Source organism: Pinus tabuliformis, chromosome J (genome assembly GCF_031772625.1).
Source record: "Pinus tabuliformis cultivar Carrire ecotype Pingquan chromosome J, CPIR1, whole genome shotgun sequence".
NCBI classification, from domain to species: Eukaryota; Viridiplantae; Streptophyta; class Pinopsida; order Pinales; family Pinaceae; genus Pinus; species Pinus tabuliformis.
The window spans coordinates 326,852,167-326,873,112 of record NC_142295.1 but is presented as its reverse complement, the minus strand read 5'-3'; the positions used below and the strand labels follow the sequence as shown (position 1 = coordinate 326,873,112).

General features: G+C 38.3%; 2 protein-coding genes across 2 annotated transcripts; both read left to right on the top strand.

The window, feature by feature from the left end:
* Positions 1–875: 875 nt before the first annotated feature.
* On the top strand, positions 876–19,286 carry LOC149227078 (FRIGIDA-like protein 3). The gene is made up of 2 exons (XM_089380397.1): positions 876–977; positions 18,819–19,286. The coding sequence occupies exons 1-2, from the start codon at positions 876–878 to the stop codon at positions 19,284–19,286; spliced, it is 570 nt and encodes a 189-aa protein (XP_089236523.1).
* Positions 19,287–19,665: 379 nt separating this feature from the next.
* On the top strand, positions 19,666–20,584 carry LOC149227077 (FRIGIDA-like protein 4a). Its single transcript, XM_089380396.1, has 4 exons — positions 19,666–19,774; positions 19,871–19,959; positions 20,048–20,119; positions 20,237–20,584. Exons 1-4 carry the CDS (start codon positions 19,666–19,668, stop codon positions 20,582–20,584), a joined length of 618 nt encoding a protein of 205 aa, XP_089236522.1.
* Positions 20,585–20,946: the final 362 nt, after the last annotated feature.

Genomic DNA, 20,946 nt, shown 5'->3' with positions numbered 1-20,946 from the left:
CTAGCAACTTTCCAAAGGGAATGAGGAATGTGAACTTCTTCAAGTTCAGCGCAATCTGGTGTCGGCGGCAAGTATCTAGCATCAAATGTAAGCTTTCTATGTGGTGCTTAACTAATCCAAAAATAGTCCAATCATCCAAATAGACTTCCAAAAATTTGTGGATGTATTCTTTGAACGCAGCTACCACGATGCACAAAAATATAGCTAGGGCATTCTTCAGTCTAAACGACATTATGGTGTATTGAAAGCATCTCCATTCTGTTGCGAAGGTAATATTGCTCCTATCTTTTGGCGTGATCTTGATCTGATGGTATCCGTGAACAAGTATGCTTCCTAGCCGCCAACATTCTCTAATACTTCATCTGTGAATGGTGTTGGGAATGGTTCATGTATACAGGCATTGTTAAGCTTCCTGAGGTCTACGTATATTATTATTTCACCTTTCTGCTTTTTCTCCTCTACCACCATAAGACTCACCCAGTCAGATTCTTCCACTAGTTCAATAATTCCGGCTATGAGCATTTTGTCTAATTCATTGCAAACCTTTTCTTTATACTTTGGATTGAAGCGGTAAGGCCGCTCCTTAACTGGCTTCATGTTAGGTTTCAGGCTGATCCTCATCATCCCTAAATCGCCCACGATCCCTTTTAAGTCTGTAATTTTGGTCAGGAACAAGTCTTGGTATCCACAGAGTAACTCAACAACATTATCGACTGTGGCATTGTCCTAATAGTCCTCAAGCATTGTGTATTTTGGTTCTGCCTCCATTCTAATGTTGACCTGCTTCGTCTTTAGTGGCGCATTGATGTCAGTTTTTTCAAGAGATGGTCCGCAAACTTCATGAGAGCCTTCTATTTCTAAAATGTTAATGTTCTATGGGTCCTCATCACCTTCCTCAACATTCACGCTATAACACTCCAGTGCGCTACTTAACTGCATCGCCCATTCTGGCTGAAGTACTTGCATTGGCTCCTATGGTATTTTAAAGATAGTGGATTTCACTCCTTGTAGCGCATCATCCATAGTATCTGACCAACGATCTTCAAATGTGAACGTTAACAAGAATCCCTTGCGCAACACATCCCATTCGCCCGTACCATGGCAGAGCTCTATCTCTGTATACCGATTCATGGGTATGACATCCATGGTATGGTAGAATAGGTGCACCCATTCAGGCTGTGGCTCTTCCCCATAGGCCTTGGTCCATTTTGCAAGGTGTGCATGGATCATCTCGTCCATCATATTTGTCTACATCGTCTTTGGGGTTTTCCAAATCATAGGCGCATCATCCTTCGGCATCCATGCTAGTCTGAAAAAGTGCCTTGATGCATACCCCACCATCATGCGGGTGTTATGTGAAATGCCCACTTCAACGCATTGAACTGCTACTGCTCTGGTACTGAATTTTTGAATTTCCTCAGAAATTCATCCACCGCTGACAATCCATCATATGTCAGTAGTTCCCTTGCCTCTGTTTTTATGCAACACAATGATCTGATCATCATGTTGCAGTTCAGCATTGTTACTTTCTGCAGTCGATTTTGCCACCGCTTTATCTCTTCGTCTGAATCTGAAGTGCAGGAGCTTTCGTGCTCCCACGAAATCCTTCCATCTGTAGTCAGATTTACCCAATCCTCTCCTTGTGTAGTTATCTTGTAGATACAGTTGAGATCGTCATCACTATCATCGTCGCACACTGGTTCAGTGTATCGCTCTCCATCGGCTGGGTCCAGTGGTACTACTACACATTGTGACCTTTTCTCGAAGGTTAGTTTGTGCTTCTTCAAATTTATAACTCCATTCATATCGGTAGCCCAGTTTATTCCTAGTAGTGCATAATAGGGATTGTTGTCATCGAAAATCTCTATCACTTCAATATCTGCCTGCGCGCTCGCGCCTTCAATATCGATTGTCACTCCTTGCAATCTTCCCATGTGCAAAATATTATGTTGGTTTGCCATTCGTAACTGAATAGGGGACCATTGCAATGTGGGTCTGCCCATGTGTTCCCATGCTTTCTTAGGTAGTAAATTATTACCTGATCCATTTCGTATTCACCTATTTGCATAGTCAACCTCATCTCCCTTCTTATGTGCAACGCATGCTCCCAGTTTTCGGACTACATACGGTTCTCCTGACCCTGCACACCTAGTGATCAATTCCTGTAGCCCTTTGACTGCCTTATTATCGCACAACAGTTTAATGCATGTCTCCAAAAAAGTAGTGAGCATGGAAGGATCCATCCCTCGTTATAGTTGATGCTTGCTATCTGAAGTGGAGGCCTTCATGAAACTCTTCTTAGCTTCTATAAATGTCTCCTTTGTGCCTTCTAAATCAAACATGGGTTCCTTTGTAGGAGCCTTGTGAACCCACGTGCTTTCTTCTTGCTGCTTCCCCTTATCATCTCCCATTGTCATAGTGCTTCTGAGCATCATGTTTAGATTTGGGTCTTCCTCGCGTGGTTCAGACCTCATCATTTGTAAATTCTGGGTCGGAGGGGGTTGGAGTACCCCCTTTTCACACATCTTTGCTATCAGCGAAGGGAAATCTTTTGCGTCATGATCAAACTGACTACATTACCAACATGATATCCTAGTTGGGTTCGTACAATCGTAGGCATAATGCCGTGGCCCTCCACAATTGTAGCAAATCATCTGACCGTGACCCCTTCCTAGTCCCATTCCACCTCGACCCCAACCACGCCCCTCAACCCAGTGCACGCAATCCCTGCATTTGGGTCGAGGGTTCATGTTTCGGTCTGCACCCTGTAGGCAGGAGTTCGATCCATCATCAGTTCATAGCTTTGGCAGGTGCATTCGTCATGGCCTACCGGTCTGCAGAAATTACAAAATAACTATTGGGACATCTGCGTATACTTCTGCAATAGGTGACAACTATCTCTGGTATGTTGTCCTCTTACCTGGAAAATCACGCACCATAATGCAGATGCCAAACTCGGCCCTGCCTATACCTCCCGTCTTAATGGAATTGGCCCTCCTCTTGCCAAGTAGTTCGCAAATACCGGACAATGATCTTTGTCGTGGCCCTCGCCTTTACATTTTATGCACCATACTTCCTCACGCCCCTCTCATTGAGGTACCCTATCCTGTTTCAAAATCTGCATTTCCAGACACATATTTTGTAGTTGCACGTGGATCTATTGGACTTGCAATCCAGGGTATTATATAGGGGTCTCATGCAACCTCATTTCCATCTCCAACGCTTCAGCCTGGCTAGAAAGTTTTTGCTATGACAACATTTTCCTTAAGTGTGGCGTAAGGGAGGCCACAAACTGTGCACAATGCTATGCATCCGTTAACGCCATATTGGCTTCATGGATCATACTCTTCAACCTTTGGTCTAGATCCCAGGGGGTCTCGCCGGGGAGCATCATGATCTCTTTAAACCTGATGATTGACTGCGTCTCTGATCTTGTCCTGCTAAATTTCCTGTTCAACTCATCTTCCTTAAGTGATAACTTCTGCATCTGAAGTCCATTTTCACCCATTCAAGTTGTGCTGGATTTAGAATGAAGGGGTCTCTTCAATGAGACTATTTCTGAGAGCAGCCTGTGACTTTCATTTTCCTCTGATTACAAAGGATGTGTGCCATTTGGCACCTTTCACCTCTTATATGAAGTCTTTTAGACTTAGAGGTTTATCGAGGATCCATTTTTGGATCACACGTTCCCACTGAGAGAAATTTTGGTCTACAAAATACTGATATACTGATCTGAACAAAAAATGAGAGTGACTCACCCTCTTCTTTCAGCCTCCCTACACTTGCCTTTGATAGTGCCTCTAAACCAAAGTTTCTGACCACTTCGCTTCTTGGATGGGCTGGTCTTCTTGGGAAGAATTATCTTCCTCCTTGCCTTTCTATAGAACTTCTGCTGAACTAGTCATAGAAGGTGGTTTTAACTTTTTTTCCCTTATCATTGATCCAAGGTGGCTCAAACAAAGGTGAAGTACATCACTTGTGCTTCAATGATTGCCTTGAGGTCCTTTGGGATAAGGAGAATGCCTTCAGCCCTTCTTCCTTCCTGTCCTCTCCTGGACTTAGCTATCCATAGCTTTTCCCTTCACCTTTGCAAACTCAAACAACATTCAGTTTACAAACAAGCATACATCAATCAGAAAATCAGTCCTTGACTTCCTAACACCCTTTAGATAAGAAATCTCTACTCTGTCAATCAAGCATTCTGATATAGCCTTCTTAAAGGTGTGGTTAATCAATCTTAAGCTCTGATACCACTTGATCTAAAAAAGGCGCTCTTAGTCTTCTTGTCTAACTTACAAGAACCTATCCCACTTCCAAAGCTTAAATATTCCCAAGTCTTCATGATTAACCAATGCGGAATTAATAATATGCTTGAAATTATAGGTGTATGCTTATATTTATTGTTGGTTGTTTATGTGCTTTAGAATTTGTTGTGTATGTTGATATGTAAATACATACAATAAATATTAATGCAGCAAGAAACAAAACACACAGAACAACAATTTAATTTGGAGTTCACCCAACACTCTTGGGCTATGTATCCTTGAGCTCTAGTCAACTTGACTAGGGTCTCTGGGATTATGGCAGTAGTTATTTTACAAGTCTTTGACTCAACTCCATCGATTTACATAGAACATGATGGGCTTACTTTACCATCTCATCCCTTGGCTCTTGAAGCTCTGGCTCATGGCTCTCACTCTTGGCTCTTGATTCTGGCTCTTTGCTCTGACTCTGGCTCTTGGCTCTTGGTTCTGGCTCTTGGCTCTGACTCTTCAGCTCTAGCTCTTTGGCTCTGGCTTCCTTGGCTCTCTGCAACCTTTAGCTCTTTGTCTTTTCACTTGAACTTCATGTGACCCCAAAGAATCCCTCAGCTGCTCTGTGTAGTAGCTCTTCGGCTCTGCAACTACTTTCAGCATCCCGCTTCCAGCTTCAGCTTGCTCTCAATTGAGCTCTCTACAGCTATCACTCTCTAGCTCTCTGTAGCTATTGGCTCTCTGTCCCTTAACTTGTTGTCCAGCCTTTCATGCTCTCGGGCTCTTGTCCATTCCTAATCCTGAGGAATCATCCTTGGGAAATTTGCCTCCAACCTCTGGTGGCTTCTCTTTCCCTCTGTCAGCGCTGGGACTATGGGATGCTACAGCACGAGCTCTCGAGCTTTGCTGTCTATCCAGCACTACCGGCTCCTACATTTCTTTGAGTGTATTTGCATACCAACATTGTCTTTCTTTTGGGCCTTTATCTTTGGAGCTCTCTGCAACTTCTGCAGCTCAAACTCCACGGGCTCCCAAAACTGTCGGCCTATGACCTTACATGGCCCTTTGGCTTTTGAGGCAGTCTTCCAACTTTGTGGATTCCACAGCCGTTTTCTCTCTACATAATCATTCTCTTCGGCTCTTTGGCTTCTCTACTCCTTGTGAGCTAGGCTAGTCATTTGGCTCTGTGACTCCATGGTTGAAAAATGCATCATTTGCCTATAAAATTCTTTCTTGCAGTGTGGCGTGATGATCATGGGCCTTTACAGAGGAATCAAGACCTTCCTGTGTAGAAATCCCATAAATGGAACATTTTTCCCACTACATAGAGATAGCTGAAAAATACACTATCAGGTGCTGATTTATGGATTTGAAATTCCATCAAATCGCCCCTAAAATCCCCATCAGGCCCACCTCCCATTCCATATCACAATCGTTTCAGCGGCATGGCCAATGGCCAAAAATCCATTAAACGGGAAATACATTGAAAAGTTCAAATTTATGGACTTAAAAAATTATGAAATCGGGCTTATCATCCCTATCAGGTTTGGCCTTTATCGCTAGTCGAAAGTCACACTGCCTAATAGCCAAGTGTATCAGGGACCACTGATCTCCCAATTGCCGATCACCTCGATTGTCGATCATCCGATCGCCCGAATCACTGATATCACAATCCCTAATCACTACGGCCTAGTGGTCCATCCTTGGGTTATATGGATATGCCGACGCCAATCGCCGACACTGATAATCAGCCATCACTCCATCACAATCGCATTGTTGCAGGGGTCTGGGTTCTGGCACTTTGCTCCTTCGATCTCCAGATTGCCGATGCTTTAATCGCATATCGCTCATCACGAATCCTTCATGCCTTTGGCTGAAGTCCTTCCCTTTGGAAGTAATGCGATGGGACATCTCCGATGTTGTATTTCCATTGCACCTTAGGACTTGCACTCTGATGAATATTTAAGGGCTTTATGTTAAAAAACACGTTTTTCTCCTAAGTCCCATTTAATAAGAAATTACCTCCTTTTCCAAGGAAACTGGGCATCTTCCTTAAGAGATAACTTATGGATCTGAAGTCTGTTTTTTCCCATTCAAGTTGCATTGGATTTAGAATGAAGGACTCTCTGCAATGAGACTATTTCTAAGAGCAGCCTGCGAATTTCATTTTCTTCTGATTTACAAAGGATGTGTGCCATTTGGCACCTTTCACCTCTTATATGAAGTCTTTTAGACTTAGAGGTTTATCTAGGATCCATTTTTGGATCAGCCAATACAACAAACTATGAATCCAAGGGTTAGGAGGCGGATTGGTAAGCCAGGAATTCGAAACCAGTGGTCCTCAAAATCCATGTTAACATTCGTGGATACAGGTCGATATTGACCAAAACCTCAAGATATTTTCATCAAGGCAGGTCGCATCAAGGAAGTGGAGGTTGTGTGGTGATCACAACACATTGGGCGCAAGATCAGAGTAAGGGAAAACCATCTCCACGCACAGAGCTCACAACACAGGTTGACTCTAAGTTTATTAGTCTGCGGGGTAAATTGTTCTATGCAAGGCTAAATAATTTATCATTGGAAGGTTGTAATGAAAAATAATTTTGATGTATGGTGAGAGCCTTCCCAGAAGTAATTTTGTATTCTTTAGATCCAAACGACCAAATAGTAGCTCCTTGCAACTTGAATCTATAGCCCAAATCTCATTACTATTCAAAGGCTAGCTGTAAACTGAGATCTACAATTATTAGCAGGCTAAGACCCAAAATTAATCTTGTATCTCAGTTGAGATCAAATTTTCAGAGATCTAATTGCACTGAGATCCAAATTGTGGGCAATCGAGAATAATACCAGGTAGACTAGCCAGTTCAATATTTGATACAGCCCACTGAAGGACCCGATTTGAGGAGGGTGTCAACACATCATCGTGGGAAGGGGTGCTCAAAAGCGATTGTCCATGGTGAGTTCAACAAATCATTCAGCAACAACAAAGACCATCTCGTCCTTGAAGCCACATTAAAACTCTTTGGAAATATCTCAAGTCTTGTGATAATGGACCTGGTCAAATCATAGTGCCTTGGAGGAAGTGAGTCCGGGGACCTAGTTCCATAGGAACCATGGTTCAAGCTACAAAACAAAGACGTTGGATCAAATCGGCATGAGTGAAAATACGAGACTACACACGACCGCTGGAAGATCCTGAAGTCATCCTCATTAGGGGAGACACGATTGGCTGCTATGACCAAGTTGAGGGAGAACCTAGTGAGTGCTTGGTGGTGGAAATATAAGTGTATATACTTCTTGTTTTGTTTTGATTGGATATATAAGGAGGGTTATAAGCAGGGTTTATTAGCATAAATACATTAAATTCAATTAAAAAAAAGACTGAGTTATTTGTTTTTGTAAAAAAGGGGTTGGAGATAATGAGGATTTTTTTTTTGCGATTAGTTCGAAGACATAAGGGTTTTTGGGTATTAAATAAATAAATAAATAATAATGAAGAAGGAATCATTTCTAAGTTTGTGGCTATAGTATTTTTAGGACAAATTTGTTCAAAATATTTGGGAAGGCATGATTAACACAATCTCTCTATAGTGTATTCTTACATAATTTCTTGCTTCATATGGGACAAGATGGATCATCTTGAAAATACCTTGGAAAACACTTATAAACTTCTTGATGAACTAGTGAAAATTTATGGTCTTTTACACAAGAATACCTTCTTAGACCAAAATGATAGTCAAAGAGGCAAACCATTCTTGACAAGAGTCCATACCATTCTGCAGCAAAAGTTCCCATGGGAAGTGAAGGAAGGACAAGGAAGAGGGGTTAAGCTCTTCCCACTTGGATCTGAATTGCAACAAGAAAAGTCATTCATACAGCTTCATAATTTGGAGGAATTAGACACATGTCTATCTAAGGCAGGGTAGCTAGAATGGAAGAAACTTAATTGGGCACTCAATCCATCCATGTTTGAGTTGATACAACCCAAACTCGAGGAGCATCCTTGTGAAGAATTCAGGCTCACAATTGCTTGTTGCCTCAACAGGATCATAGTTGTAACATCACCACTACTACCTTACAATAATGATATCATGAGGGAGATACTGCAATGAATAGTAGAATCCCTTCAAGGGTTAAACAACATCATTCCTCATTCCTTTAAGAAGCGACACAAAATCTTAGAACTCATGATAAAGTTCAGCTTTGGCACATTCATGTTGAATATTCAATGTGAGGACTTGATATTTTAGGTGTTCTACAACTTTTACACCATCATTACATCAACTCATCGAGATAGTATCAAAACAAGAAAGAAAAGTATTATGCCCTTGCTCCTAGAAGGAGATGCCGACATCTCCAAGATAGTAAGATCCAACCTATTGGTCATTTGCAGGAAGGAAGTAATTGTATCATTAGCCACCTATGATCTAATCGAGAAATTGGTCATACAAAAGTTAAGCTTGAAAAGAACAATGTTGACTAAGAAGGAGCTTAAAGGGATTAATGGAGGAAGCAAGAACAAAGGTGGTAAAAGATGCAACAAGAATGAACTAAGAAGGAGAGGACTATGCTTTATCTCCAAGGGACCTCGCACACTTGACCAGTCATGTCTAGGTGATAGGAAGGAGACAACAAGGAAAAAAGAAGAAGATATTTCTTCAGATCATGCAGAGTCTACTATAGATGTGTCTATTAATTTTTAGGATGGTGAGAAGAAACACAATGTTTTTTAGATAGACATCGAGGACAAGCTGATGATAATGAGCGAGCATGACAAACTACATGGGGAAAGGAAGGAGGTAGTTCCTCCTAACGATGTGGTAGACTCTTGTAGAACTGAGTCCACATATATTCAGGAGGATATGCATAATGAGTATTAGAAATAAAGTGTAAGTAAGGATCCACCAGTGCATCCATATTTGACAACTAGAGAGCATGGACAACATATTTTCCCAGAGGTGGAGAAGGCCAATAAGAAGACATTTTAGGAGACTTAAGTGAGGATCCAGTGGTGGAAAACTGATATGATCATCATGATCATAATGGGTAGCATGAAAAATGTAGTACGTAGGATAGGCCATTTCAAGAGAGTCGGTCAAAGGTTCAAGATTGAGTTATGATAGTTGAGCATCTAGTGCAGACAGATACGGAGGAATTCAGTGTGGCACCAAAAATTCCAATAGAGGAATTTTACCTAAAGATCATGCATTTCAAGATAGATCTTATGATGATGAAGCACATAGTATAGACAGTTCTAGACGCTATCTTACAAGAGAATAGGAAAATTGAGGAGCTCATATGGTTATATGCCGAATCACCAAAAAAGTTATCTAGTGTTGAGGAATGACTTAAGTCCCTCACAAAGAAGCAAGAGGAGTACAGTTCAGAGTTCCAGACAAGCTCTCTACAAGAGTACATAGATTAGGTTTGCAACACTACCAACCCACCTTTATATATTGGGAAGAGCAAGGAAGAGTTATCCAAATAGATCATGTTGAGTGACTGGGTGGAGTAGCATGAGTGTGGCATCGAGCAACATCACCATGGTATATTTGTTCTATGTGGAGTTATTCATCCTTGTCATGGCATGGATTGGTGAGAGATTATGAGTTGGTACTTTATTGATGGGATGATTCTTAGGAGGATACTCTTAGCCAAGGGCATATCGTAGAAGGGGCCCTTAGGCACAGGAAGTGGATGGTTAAGGTGGTATCATATACTACATGTTTGGGAACTTAGGTGAAATTGGGATCCACTTAGATCTATTAAGGCCAACATTGGTTGGAGGATTGTTTTGGATCCAGGTATTGAAGGATCCATTCAGGATCATTTAACATGGAGGCATGGGATAACACACTAATTTGTATGGGATCTTGGTATCAATGTACACATGTTTTATTGTGAGTAAAATTGGATTGTTTAAGGACAAGTAGTCTTTGGGCCGGAGGATTTGTAATATTCCCTTTTTTGGTATGGTCAAAGTGGACAGAATCTACCCATGGTATTCACCATGGCATTTTCCCATTGTATGTTCCTTCATTTTTTGAGGGAAAACAATAAAATAAAGTTTCTAGAGAGTCCATCAAGACAATAAAAAGCGCTAGGAGCCATACATTGGGATCATCGGGAGTTTTTCTATCTTATTGTGTTTGGTTCAGAACTTGGTGTGGCGAGTTCTAAGTTGATCCCAAGATGAAAAACCTGCAGTGACATTGGTGTGGTGGATCCATCCAAGATTCAAAAGTGGACTTTAGTGTTTTAGAGTAGTCATTGTTGAGCAATGATACATGCTATTGGTAGGGGCTTCGGTATGTCTTTTATGAGCATGCATCTTGTTTTTAGTTATTAATATACATAAGAAACTGCGTTTTCAGATCCCTTTGGGTTCGTTGTTTTTTATTGCGATAATTTTTATTAGAACACCTAAGTGTGATAGATCTCTTTGAAATTTACTATTTGGGATCTTACAAATTATGCACAAAAAACTGAAAATAAATTACTAAATCGCTGTCATCCACGAGTTGTCGTAAGTAAAATTTCTACAAAACAACTAATTTTAAATCAACAATATCTCCCTCATGCATACACTAATTCAACTAATTGTCTTTTGAAATTGGGTATCTTTTCACACAAAATTCAAATATGTTATTTTTGTTTTGTTAAATTTTGACCAAAATTTCAAGATCCGCTCTACAAACTCATTGCCCAAACAATTCTTACAAATATGAAAATAGATAAATAAATAAAATCTTTCCACTCTACCAAAGAAAGTGCTATGATACCACTTGTAGTATATCTGACCTAAAAATATATGAACGATGACAAATATTCCCAAGAAATAACACAAGAATAAAATAAAATTCTTCTCTTTACTAATATCTAACACTTAAGGTAGGGTAACACCATACATCTACTCCTTAAGGAAGGAGATCACACCACAAACCATATGATTGTCAATACAAAAATACTTTACATGTCTCAATAGAGAGTATCTAACACCTATATAGGCTTCATACATACAATACCACGGGTCTCTCAATACTATACATCAAATACTATGGGCTTGTCACATTATTTTCTAACTACTTGTGTTCCCTCAGATTATGCAAGGTAACCACTTTATTTATTAATAATGGTACATTTATTTATCATGATCACATTATTAAATTGCATTATTCCCTTGGGTACCTCCCTGTTTACCCGATATTATGCCCCCTAGGTATACTACAAAAAGTGAAAATTGCTTGACGTTTTGTGAAATCTCTGTTTTGTCATTATAGCTATGAATGATTGTCACAAGAAATGAAAAGAGCCATTGAAAATTGGCTCAATATTTAGTAGCGTGTAGGCTTGGAGCTTCCCCTTCTTCACCTTTTTATCCCTTTCATATTTGTTTTGTAGCTTGTCCCATACATGCTTTGGAGACTTGCATTGTATCACCTTAATAAGCTAATGCTCACTAAGTCCAACCAAAATAACATTTTTGGCCTTAGCATTGTTATGATAGACTCTCTTCCCATAAAGATCTATAAGAATATTACCAATAATTATTTATCATGACACCATAGTGGCATATACATCAACACCCAAGCTCATCAAATCTCATTGCATCCTTATCTTCGACAATGCAAAATCCTCTTAGTAAAAACCATGAATTTTAACATCTTATGTAGCCACGATCCTCTTTGAATTCTCCTTTCAGTGGTTATGTTGTAATCAAATGAGTTGGATCTGAAACCACTGGTTAGAAGTTAGAAACAATGAATGGGGGTGAATCATTATTGCACAAATATTACAAATTTTACGAAAAGTAAAACTTTTTAGAAATGAGAACTCAACAACACATGGACCAAATAAGGCACAAAAAAAAAATCACATGAAGAAACTAATATTTTAGGTGGAAAACTTCATGGGGTAGAAAACCACCTAACTGTTTTCTTACTTCTTCTTCTCTATTAATTCAAAAATCTTCTCAATTAAAATATACAACCACTACTAGCAAAGGAGCCACTGCTCCGTAATAATGAAATTTTTTAGCCACAACTCCTACAAAAATAAGGCAAGCATCCAGTTTCTTAAGCCCACAACATCAACAGATAAATAATTCTCAGGTTTACAAGGCAATTATCAATTGATACAACAATTGCAAATGTAGAAGTTGTAGATAACCCTTAAGCTTCCACTAAAACACTTTTCTAAAAGCTAGGAAAATCCTCCATAATATTTCCCCAAGTCAAATCTTCAATCAATGCACAAAAGTCTAAATAACATCTTTCATCTAATCTCTGAAAATTTTGGTACAGCCACTAAATACAAAGCTTTCTCAAGTTAACAAAAAATGCATATTATCTCTAACACACACAAAAGAGCCAACTAGAACTCCTCATAACATTCTTCTATAAGTAATTTTATAGAGTGGTTAGATTAGATAATGGAAACAAAATAATCAAGCACTCAACAACTATGTTCATACAGTGAAATTGGTTTGGTTCCTCCTTCCACTACCTTCATGGAAAGAGAGAGATTTTCCCATGTTGATCATCTTCTAGAAGAAAGACGAACTTCCTAAAATTATTTGACCAAAAACCAAGTACAAAAACCAATGGAATTGCCCCTCACAATTACTAGATGTGCTCACATTTCAAGAATTCCATGTTCAACCATCATAGTGGGGATGAAACATGCTCCCATAGAGGATACTCATTGGGATAGGACGAACATGCCAATAAGGATAACTACATGTTAGATATGTCCACCACTTACCTAGGGTGGCTTAACACTTGTTCCTTGTAACCTTCGCCTACAAATTTTGGAGCTCAATTTCGTTAAATTAGGATGTAAGACTTAGAAATTATTAAAACCATAAAGGAGCATACACAAAAATGAGTACAAGGAAAATTATTACCACCATAAAAGAGCATAATGTTGGAAACCTAATCCTTTATGGGTTGGTGTGGAATGTGAACAACCACCGAAGTCCAGGAGACCACTTGGAATATGAATCTAAGGGTCACACCAATGTACTGTGTATATGTATCATTGTGAATAATAGAGGCAACTAAATGTTTATCTTTCATATTCTGCCTTTGCCATGTATATGTTTAACATCGTATCAGAGCCGGCCAATTCTGACCCTACTCAAATCTGCCACTAATTTGTGGTCTTTCTTGTGCATTTCAGTCCTACACTTCTAAGCTACATTCCAACTGAATTCATAGCCCAAATATGAGCCATTGTTTTTAGTTATGTCATTTTGGCTCACTGCCCATAACGCTCCGTTAATTCGTTTTTTGTTGGTCCTTCCATTCAGATATGTAATCAAACCCTAAATTTTCTACAGTTATTCATGAGATGTTAGAACTCTGTTAACCGAACTGTGTGGCTTGAAAAAATTTTCTGTGACATCCCTGTCTATGTGGCCATCACGAACATTAATTTTTACACCACTATCAGGTGTGTAATTTCCAGTCTAAAAATTCTACCCTAACACTCCAGTAAGCAGGGAAAACCCTCATTGGCCAATTTCCCTAGATCGAAATTGGCAATCTTGTTTCGAAGTTTCTGGTTAGGCAAATGTTCTTGGCATCGATCCTTCATTTGACTCACTAGGAAGCTTAAACTTTAGTGATACGGGCAGGTTCCAATATGCATTCAAAGTATCCCATTTGCAAAGGCAATATAGATCTTCGCAAGGATACCTGCTTGCATCTTGGAATCATTCTTGTCTTTTCATTTCTTGAATAGCTTCTAAGGGCCGATGCATTTGGAAATCTGCAACGAATCCATGGTTAGTGCATCATTGAAGGGAGCATCGCCTTGTTCATTGTCTTAGACCGATTACATAAAGATACTTTGTGTAGGGTGCATCTAAAGCACTTAAACTGAATGATGCTATGTTGAATTCATCGTGCCTACAAATTGTGTTAGATGCATATGGTCCTAGTTGTTCGATTGACTATACGATGAATTGTGTGGCATGGATACTCATATGTGCATACCAATTAAACAACGTTATTTACACTTCAAGGCCACACTTGGTACACTCCATAAAGTTTGCATATGCATTTATAAAGTTCCATAAAGTTTTATGAGATATGTGCACACTTTGTATTATCCTATGCTATGTTTGAAGGTTGATCTGTGTTGGTTGATTTGTTAAATGTTGATATGTTGCTTTCAATGAAGAACAAGTTTACCTTTTGTTGTTGGCCAAATGCTCAATGGGTAGACGGAGATATTATTACGTTGATGTCTGAGGTGCACAGATCTTAGCATTGTTGAGCACCTTCCTATCCTTTGGCATTGTTGCATGTCCTTGTGTATGGGGAAGAATACAACTATGTGCTGAATGGTAGCTCTTTGTTTTTTACTCTCCACCTTGGGCTCACCTTTTATGGAAATGCACTTTGTAGGTCTTGAGGACTCCCATTCGGCATTACTCAAGGTTGTTACGACCATGTCATTTCTTCTGCATTGATTAAAGTAGCCACCTGGTGTTAGCTGGTCTATCCTGATATGTCATATGAGTGTGTGCCATTGAATTAAAGGTTTATATGTGCGATATATCAACGTATCTATATTGCAATTAGTTGGGATTTTTCTAGTCTTCTTAGAGTGTCGAGTCTTTATTTTTCTTAGAAAATGGACACACTTAATGGAGTATTAAAGTTACTAAATACTTTAATACACTCCATTAGTCATGGTACAGTGAAAATCAACAAAGACACTCTCTCTGACATTGTGTCCTCCCTACAAAATGCACAAGAAAACATTCATTTTTTGCAGTTGGATTCTCAGTTCTATTGATATGAGATTCAGTAGATTTGTCAATCTAGGTTGTCTTCTACTCAAAACAATCCTCTGTTCAAGGTTACAATGAACACCCATCAACAACCAGAAAGTGACAGAATCAGTAAAGTCGGGGTTGACTCCCATCTTGTGCCCATTCCAGCAACATATTTGCATACAGATGTAAATGTTCGCTCTTCACTTCCCTAGTCGATCATTAGAGTTTAGGAATGGCTTGTCCACAACAAGCACGTAATAGGTCTTGGATATGACAAGGAGGAATCCTTTCATATTGAGATTACTCAAAGCCCATCAAGTTTTAGAGTGCTGGATATCTTCATGACAATTCACCTTCAGTTGTTTCAGATTTTGGTCCTCTTCCACAGGAGCCACAACATGTTGTTAAATGGCAACATTGTGACAGATTTGGCCATATGAAATATCATTGTTTTGATGTTCATCAGTGCAAGCATTGTGGTTAGCATACTTATTCTTCAAACATATGCTTAAAAAACAAGCCTCCTAGAAGAACAAAGATTCATCCTCGATGGATCACTTCTTGGCAATGGGCTTCAATAGAGAAGAAGATATTTCAGTCATATGTCAGAACTTGTTCTAAAGTGTTGAACAATCTTGTAGCCAAGTTTTCTCCATCATCTCACGTTGTATCTGATAGGGGGGAAGTGATGGTCATCAACAAGCTTTAAAGACACATCAAACAATCCTGAGTCACAACTTGCCATACCAAATTCAGATTTGTAGCCACAGATAAAGATGCGATCATCAGCGTTAAACCATCACAGGTTGAGACCTCCCTTTTCAGGTTGAGGTTCTCACATTTTATGCGAGGTGAGACCTCCCTTTCAAGGTTGAAGATTTCCCTCTTCAAAACATGAGGAGCACTTCCTCTTGTAGAAGACGTGAGGTTCATAATAGATTTGGAAGAGTTCCGGAATGTGCACTAAGCTTTGGAGTGTTGGTGGTCATCCTTAAACCACCCCCCTTATACGAACATTTTAGAGAGCACATTAATCTAGTGCTGCCATGCATTTTTGCACATTTTTTATTACAACTATCTTCTTTGACTCATACATAATCCTTCAGATTAAGGGGGGGAATGTTGGACACCTAATCATCTATGGGTTGGTGTGGAATGTGAACAACCACCGAAGTCCAAGAAAGCATTTGGAATATGAATCCAAGGGTCACACCAATGTACTATATATATGTATCGTTGTAAATAATATAGGCAACTCAATGTTTATCATTCATATTCTCTACGAACATGGAATTATAAATACAAAGAAAATAGGGCTAAACACCAAGTGACATCAATGTTAACACCATTCTGCCAACAAAAAATATATATGGAGGAGATCTCAGCAACCTCAATTCATCAACCCCACACACAAAAATCTATAATAATGATTTGAAGTCAAAATTGTCAAGTTTTCAAACTCAATGTTTTTCCTTAAAAAAAAATTCAACAATAACTAAATATCTACATTAGTAATCTAATTATGAATCACATAATATTATTACAAGAAAAGACTTACAAATACTTTATATCATTCTACATGATAAAACTATATTCATCCTTTCAAAAGTTAACTACTAAATATGCATTTCCAAGAGAATAATCAATTGAGTAATTTTGTTAAAAGTAATTCTCAATAAATTTTACGAAAACAAAAATACCGTAAATTAAAGTTTAAATCATATAGTAACATGTAATATCTCGATTCAATAAAATAAAGTCGCATGCAAAATTATAAAAATAAAATTTATGCTTTAAAACAGTTTCATGATGAAGGTAAAAGCTTTTAAACAGTCACCAATATTAAATAAATTGAGCACTTCACTAGAAATTCCTACTGCCTCCAAATAATAAGGTGCCTCCAATAATTCAGGTTTGTTGTTTTTTCAACCAATTAAATTACGTTGTTAATGTTCTGAAACAACTACTAACCTAACTCTGTACTATTTGCTTCAAATAATATGTGGATTATTGTTGAAAGTTTTAAAACCCTGTCTTATTTTGATTTAATAATAACTTTTAAACAGTCACCAATATTAAATAAATTGAGCACTTCACTAGAAATTCGTACTGCCTCCAATAATTCAGGTATGTTTTTTTTTCAACAAATTAAAACTACTAAACTAACTCTGTACTATTTGTTTCAAATAGTACGTGGATTACTGTTGAAAGCTTTAAAACCCTGTCTTATTTTGATTTAATAATAACTAAGGTTTTTTTTGTTTGAAAAGCAATAACTGATCTGCGTAATTGCACGAATATTAGTAGATAGTAGTAGGGGTACAAAGTATTTTTCTTTATTATTACTAGCATTTGCATCAAATGTTGCAAAGCAAACGCCGTAAGGCATAAATTGAGGAACAATTCCGACATGGGAATGGGAAAATGTACATAAGATGCAGATATGTAGCATAAATGAGATTCTAAAGATGTATAAATTGAAGTTTATTTAGGGTGCTTAAGTCTATATTTTTTTTTAATTATTGAATTAATATTGCATATAAATCTCATAAAATTCAACCAACTTATAATTGAGGGCTCTGATCTCTAAGTTTGACTTAGGGTCATTAACATGGTAATGCACTATCTCAACCACTAAACCACATAACAACAAACAAAAGACTACAAAATGTTACGATCATTACTATAGTAAACCCAATGACTCTACACACAATAATTTATTCTTTACTCGAAGAGAATATTGCTTAACCATATCCACAAAAAGATTGCAAGGTGGAAAGCATTATGCAGAACAGAATCTCTGTTATTATAACTTGTAAGTTGTAGCATTGTTCCAACCAATAAAACTATCTTCACATTTTGGAAGATCAAATGGAAATAAGTTTTGAAGAATTCAATAAAAAACGTCCAAGATCATTGGATCACATGATTAATGGTACCCTGTCCTATGAATCTAATATTTTTATGCACTTACAATTAAGGGAGAAAACAAGGTCCAAACAATGTATACCACAGGGACCAATAAATAGTATATTTGCTAATCCTTGCTAGGATCATAAAAAACAACATTACTTCTCTTTAAATCCTTCATAATCAAATTATACAATTGTTGTACAACACAAGGCCCATGCTGTTGTCAATAGTTCTGATTGAGAATGCAACCAGATTCCTTCAATCTCATACAGTGATTAATGCACCAATTATACAATTGTTGTACAACACAAGACTCATGTTGTTGTCAATCAAGCAATAGTTCTGATCGAGAATGCGCCAGATTCCTTCAATCTCATATAGTGATTAATGCACCAAACACAGATGTACTAGTTGCAACGACTTTTATATCATTTTGCTGATGTTGTCATGTCAAAATCAATGTGATACAATTAAGTCACCTTTAAGAAGAACCTCATTGCAATTTCTATACAAGGATGTCTGTCTTATCATTACTCATTCTAATTTCACCTCTTTTATTGTCAGACTTCACGAATTAGCCTCCAAATGCTTGCTTCATCCACAGACCAGTGAATTACCTTTTATAAATATTTTGTTTGAGCATTGGAACTCAATAACATTTACAAAATTATAAAAAGTTTATCTCCAATCAATTTCTTTTCTTTTCTTTTTCTTTTTCTGATTTCCACTTATTATTGTTATATAAATATCTAAACTCATTTTATAATACTTTAAAAATAGAAATTTTCAAATATTATAATCCCTAAATCCTTTCTTCCCATTCTTAATGACTTTTGCAATTGGAAATAGGGCTTTGCAATTAGGTTCCCTCTGCATTAAACTCTCCAACTGACCCACCACGGTTAGTGTTGGAGTCCTTGGAGGGGTTTTATTCTCTTGAACAAAAGTCAAGTGACAAGAAAGAGTCTGGGCTCCCGGCTCTACGCTGGGCCTGTACATTATTACTGGAATCTCTTGTACCTGTTTTGGCAGATCCTATTTTGGGTGTTGAACATCCAGTTCTGCCCTTAAATATAAAGGAGCAAGCCAAAAGTATTGCACATGAATGGAAGTCAAAGATAAACCTTGAAGGAGATGTTGCCAATGGCAATTCGTTGGAGGCCCAGGCCTTCTTGCAACTTCTAGCTACTTTTGGAATTGCGTCAGAGTTTGATAAAGATGACTTATGCAAGCTTGTTCTTGCATTTGCACGGTACAGGCAGACACCTGAACTCTGTCGTTCCCATGGACTTGAATCAAAAATGCCAGCTTGGTTGGCTGGTGTTCTGTAATGTTAGCCTCAGTGGCTAGGCTGGCAAAATTTCCATCCATTTTGGTAGATAGGCTTTTTGTTGTTTTTCTGGCATTCATGGCTAGCTTGGTTTTTTGAGGGACTGGTGGATTTTATCAGTATACTTGGTTGTGGCTGATTGAGTTGAAGATAAATTTTTGTAATCCTGGCTGTAGTAAACCTTCCCAACGTTTTTTGTTTAGTCCAGTAAACGGGTTTCTAAGTTGACGGGGTTGGTAGTCTTTTCTTTAGATCTCAACATTTCATATGCAAGGTAGATATTGAGTGGCCTCTACTAGGTAGACATCTTTTTATGAGGTAGACAGTTGTATGTAAGTTATTTTGTTGATATTAATAAAGGCACCTGAAGATGATCATCTATGGTAAAGTGTCATAAGGCCTTTCATGAGTGGGGAACTGTTTACTTACGAAAATGGTCTCAAGCTGGCATAGCTGTTATCTTTATTGACAAATCCGTTGAAGTTGTCTGTATTGTTTTTTCTTTCACAGTAAACTATCTTTTGGTATTTCAAATGTTTGTGACATATTCAGATTAAATGAAAATTTTGTGACAATTTCTTGCAGATGTTGTAGAAACCCTGGTCAATAGTGGAAAACAAATTGAGGCAATCAACTTTGCTCATGCATTTGGGCTGATAGAGAAGTTTGCACCTGTTCCTTTGTTGAAAACAAATTGAGGCAGTCAACTTTGCTCATGCATTTGGGCTGACAGAGAAGTTTGCACCTGTTCCTTTGTTGAAGGAATATATGAAAGATGCGAATAAAGCTTCTCAGACAAGTTTAAAAAGCGGGAATAACTCTATTGTTGCACAAGTACGATTGTATTACTGTTATACAAAATGTCTTGTTATGTGATGATCATTTTGGCTTAGTATTGTTGGTTATATCAGAAGTTCCTTTTTTGACCGATATTTTTATTTGCTGCTACAGAATGAAGTAAATACAAAAGAGCTTTCTACCTACAGAGATGTTATAAAGTGCATTAAGGAGCACAAACTTGAATTGCAGTTCTCACCAGATCCTCTTCAAAAGCGTGTAGCTCAGCTAGAGAAAGCTAAGGCTGACAGAAAAAGGTCTGCAGGTGCTGTTAAGTCTCAACCTAAGCATCCTCGTGCCAATGGAGGAAATGCTGGTATATATATGCCTCCGTTAAGTGTAGATGAAAGAACTCCGACTCTTTATGCTTCTTCCAATGGTGCAGATAGAAGCTTTTATAGGTCTTTGGATAGAGTACAATATTCTGGTGCAGCTCCAGGTGTTACATCCTACAACCTATAGGGCCAAAATGCATATGACAAATCAAACCAAGGATTATATGGAGCAGGCTATGGTGTTGGAAATAGGACTCCAGTCTCGCTCTCAAGCCCATATATGTATCCATCAGATAACATGGGGCCTTCGTTGTTGGGTTCTGATTCTTACAATTCCTCTACTAATTACAGCAACCATCACTTTGGCAGTAGACTGCCTGCCCCTCCTCCAGCTTATCAGTCTTCTTTTATACATTAGGTAGGTACGGTGCTTATCTTACCATGGTCAAGCAAGTTCTGATCTTATCAGGCCCCATAAAACCTTTTCTATTGGATGTGGCTGGTAGTAAGAACTTAGCTTTGAAGAGGTTTTTTGACTTTGTTTCTGTA

Excerpts from the sequence above, each read along its gene's own strand:
- LOC149227078 (XM_089380397.1), top strand. The coding sequence starts at position 876 with ATGGGTCCTCATCACCTTCCTCAACATTCACGCTATAACACTCCAGTG. Across the intron at positions 978-18,818 it reads TACTTGCATTGGCTCCTATG|GTTCCCTCTGCATTAAACTC; the intron begins GTATTTTAAAGA and ends CTTTGCAATTAG.
- LOC149227077 (XM_089380396.1), top strand. The coding sequence starts at position 19,666 with ATGGTAAAGTGTCATAAGGCCTTTCATGAGTGGGGAACTGTTTACTTA. Across the intron at positions 19,775-19,870 it reads CAAATCCGTTGAAGTTGTCT|ATGTTGTAGAAACCCTGGTC; the intron begins GTATTGTTTTTT and ends AATTTCTTGCAG. Across the intron at positions 19,960-20,047 it reads TGATAGAGAAGTTTGCACCT|GAATATATGAAAGATGCGAA; the intron begins GTTCCTTTGTTG and ends CCTTTGTTGAAG.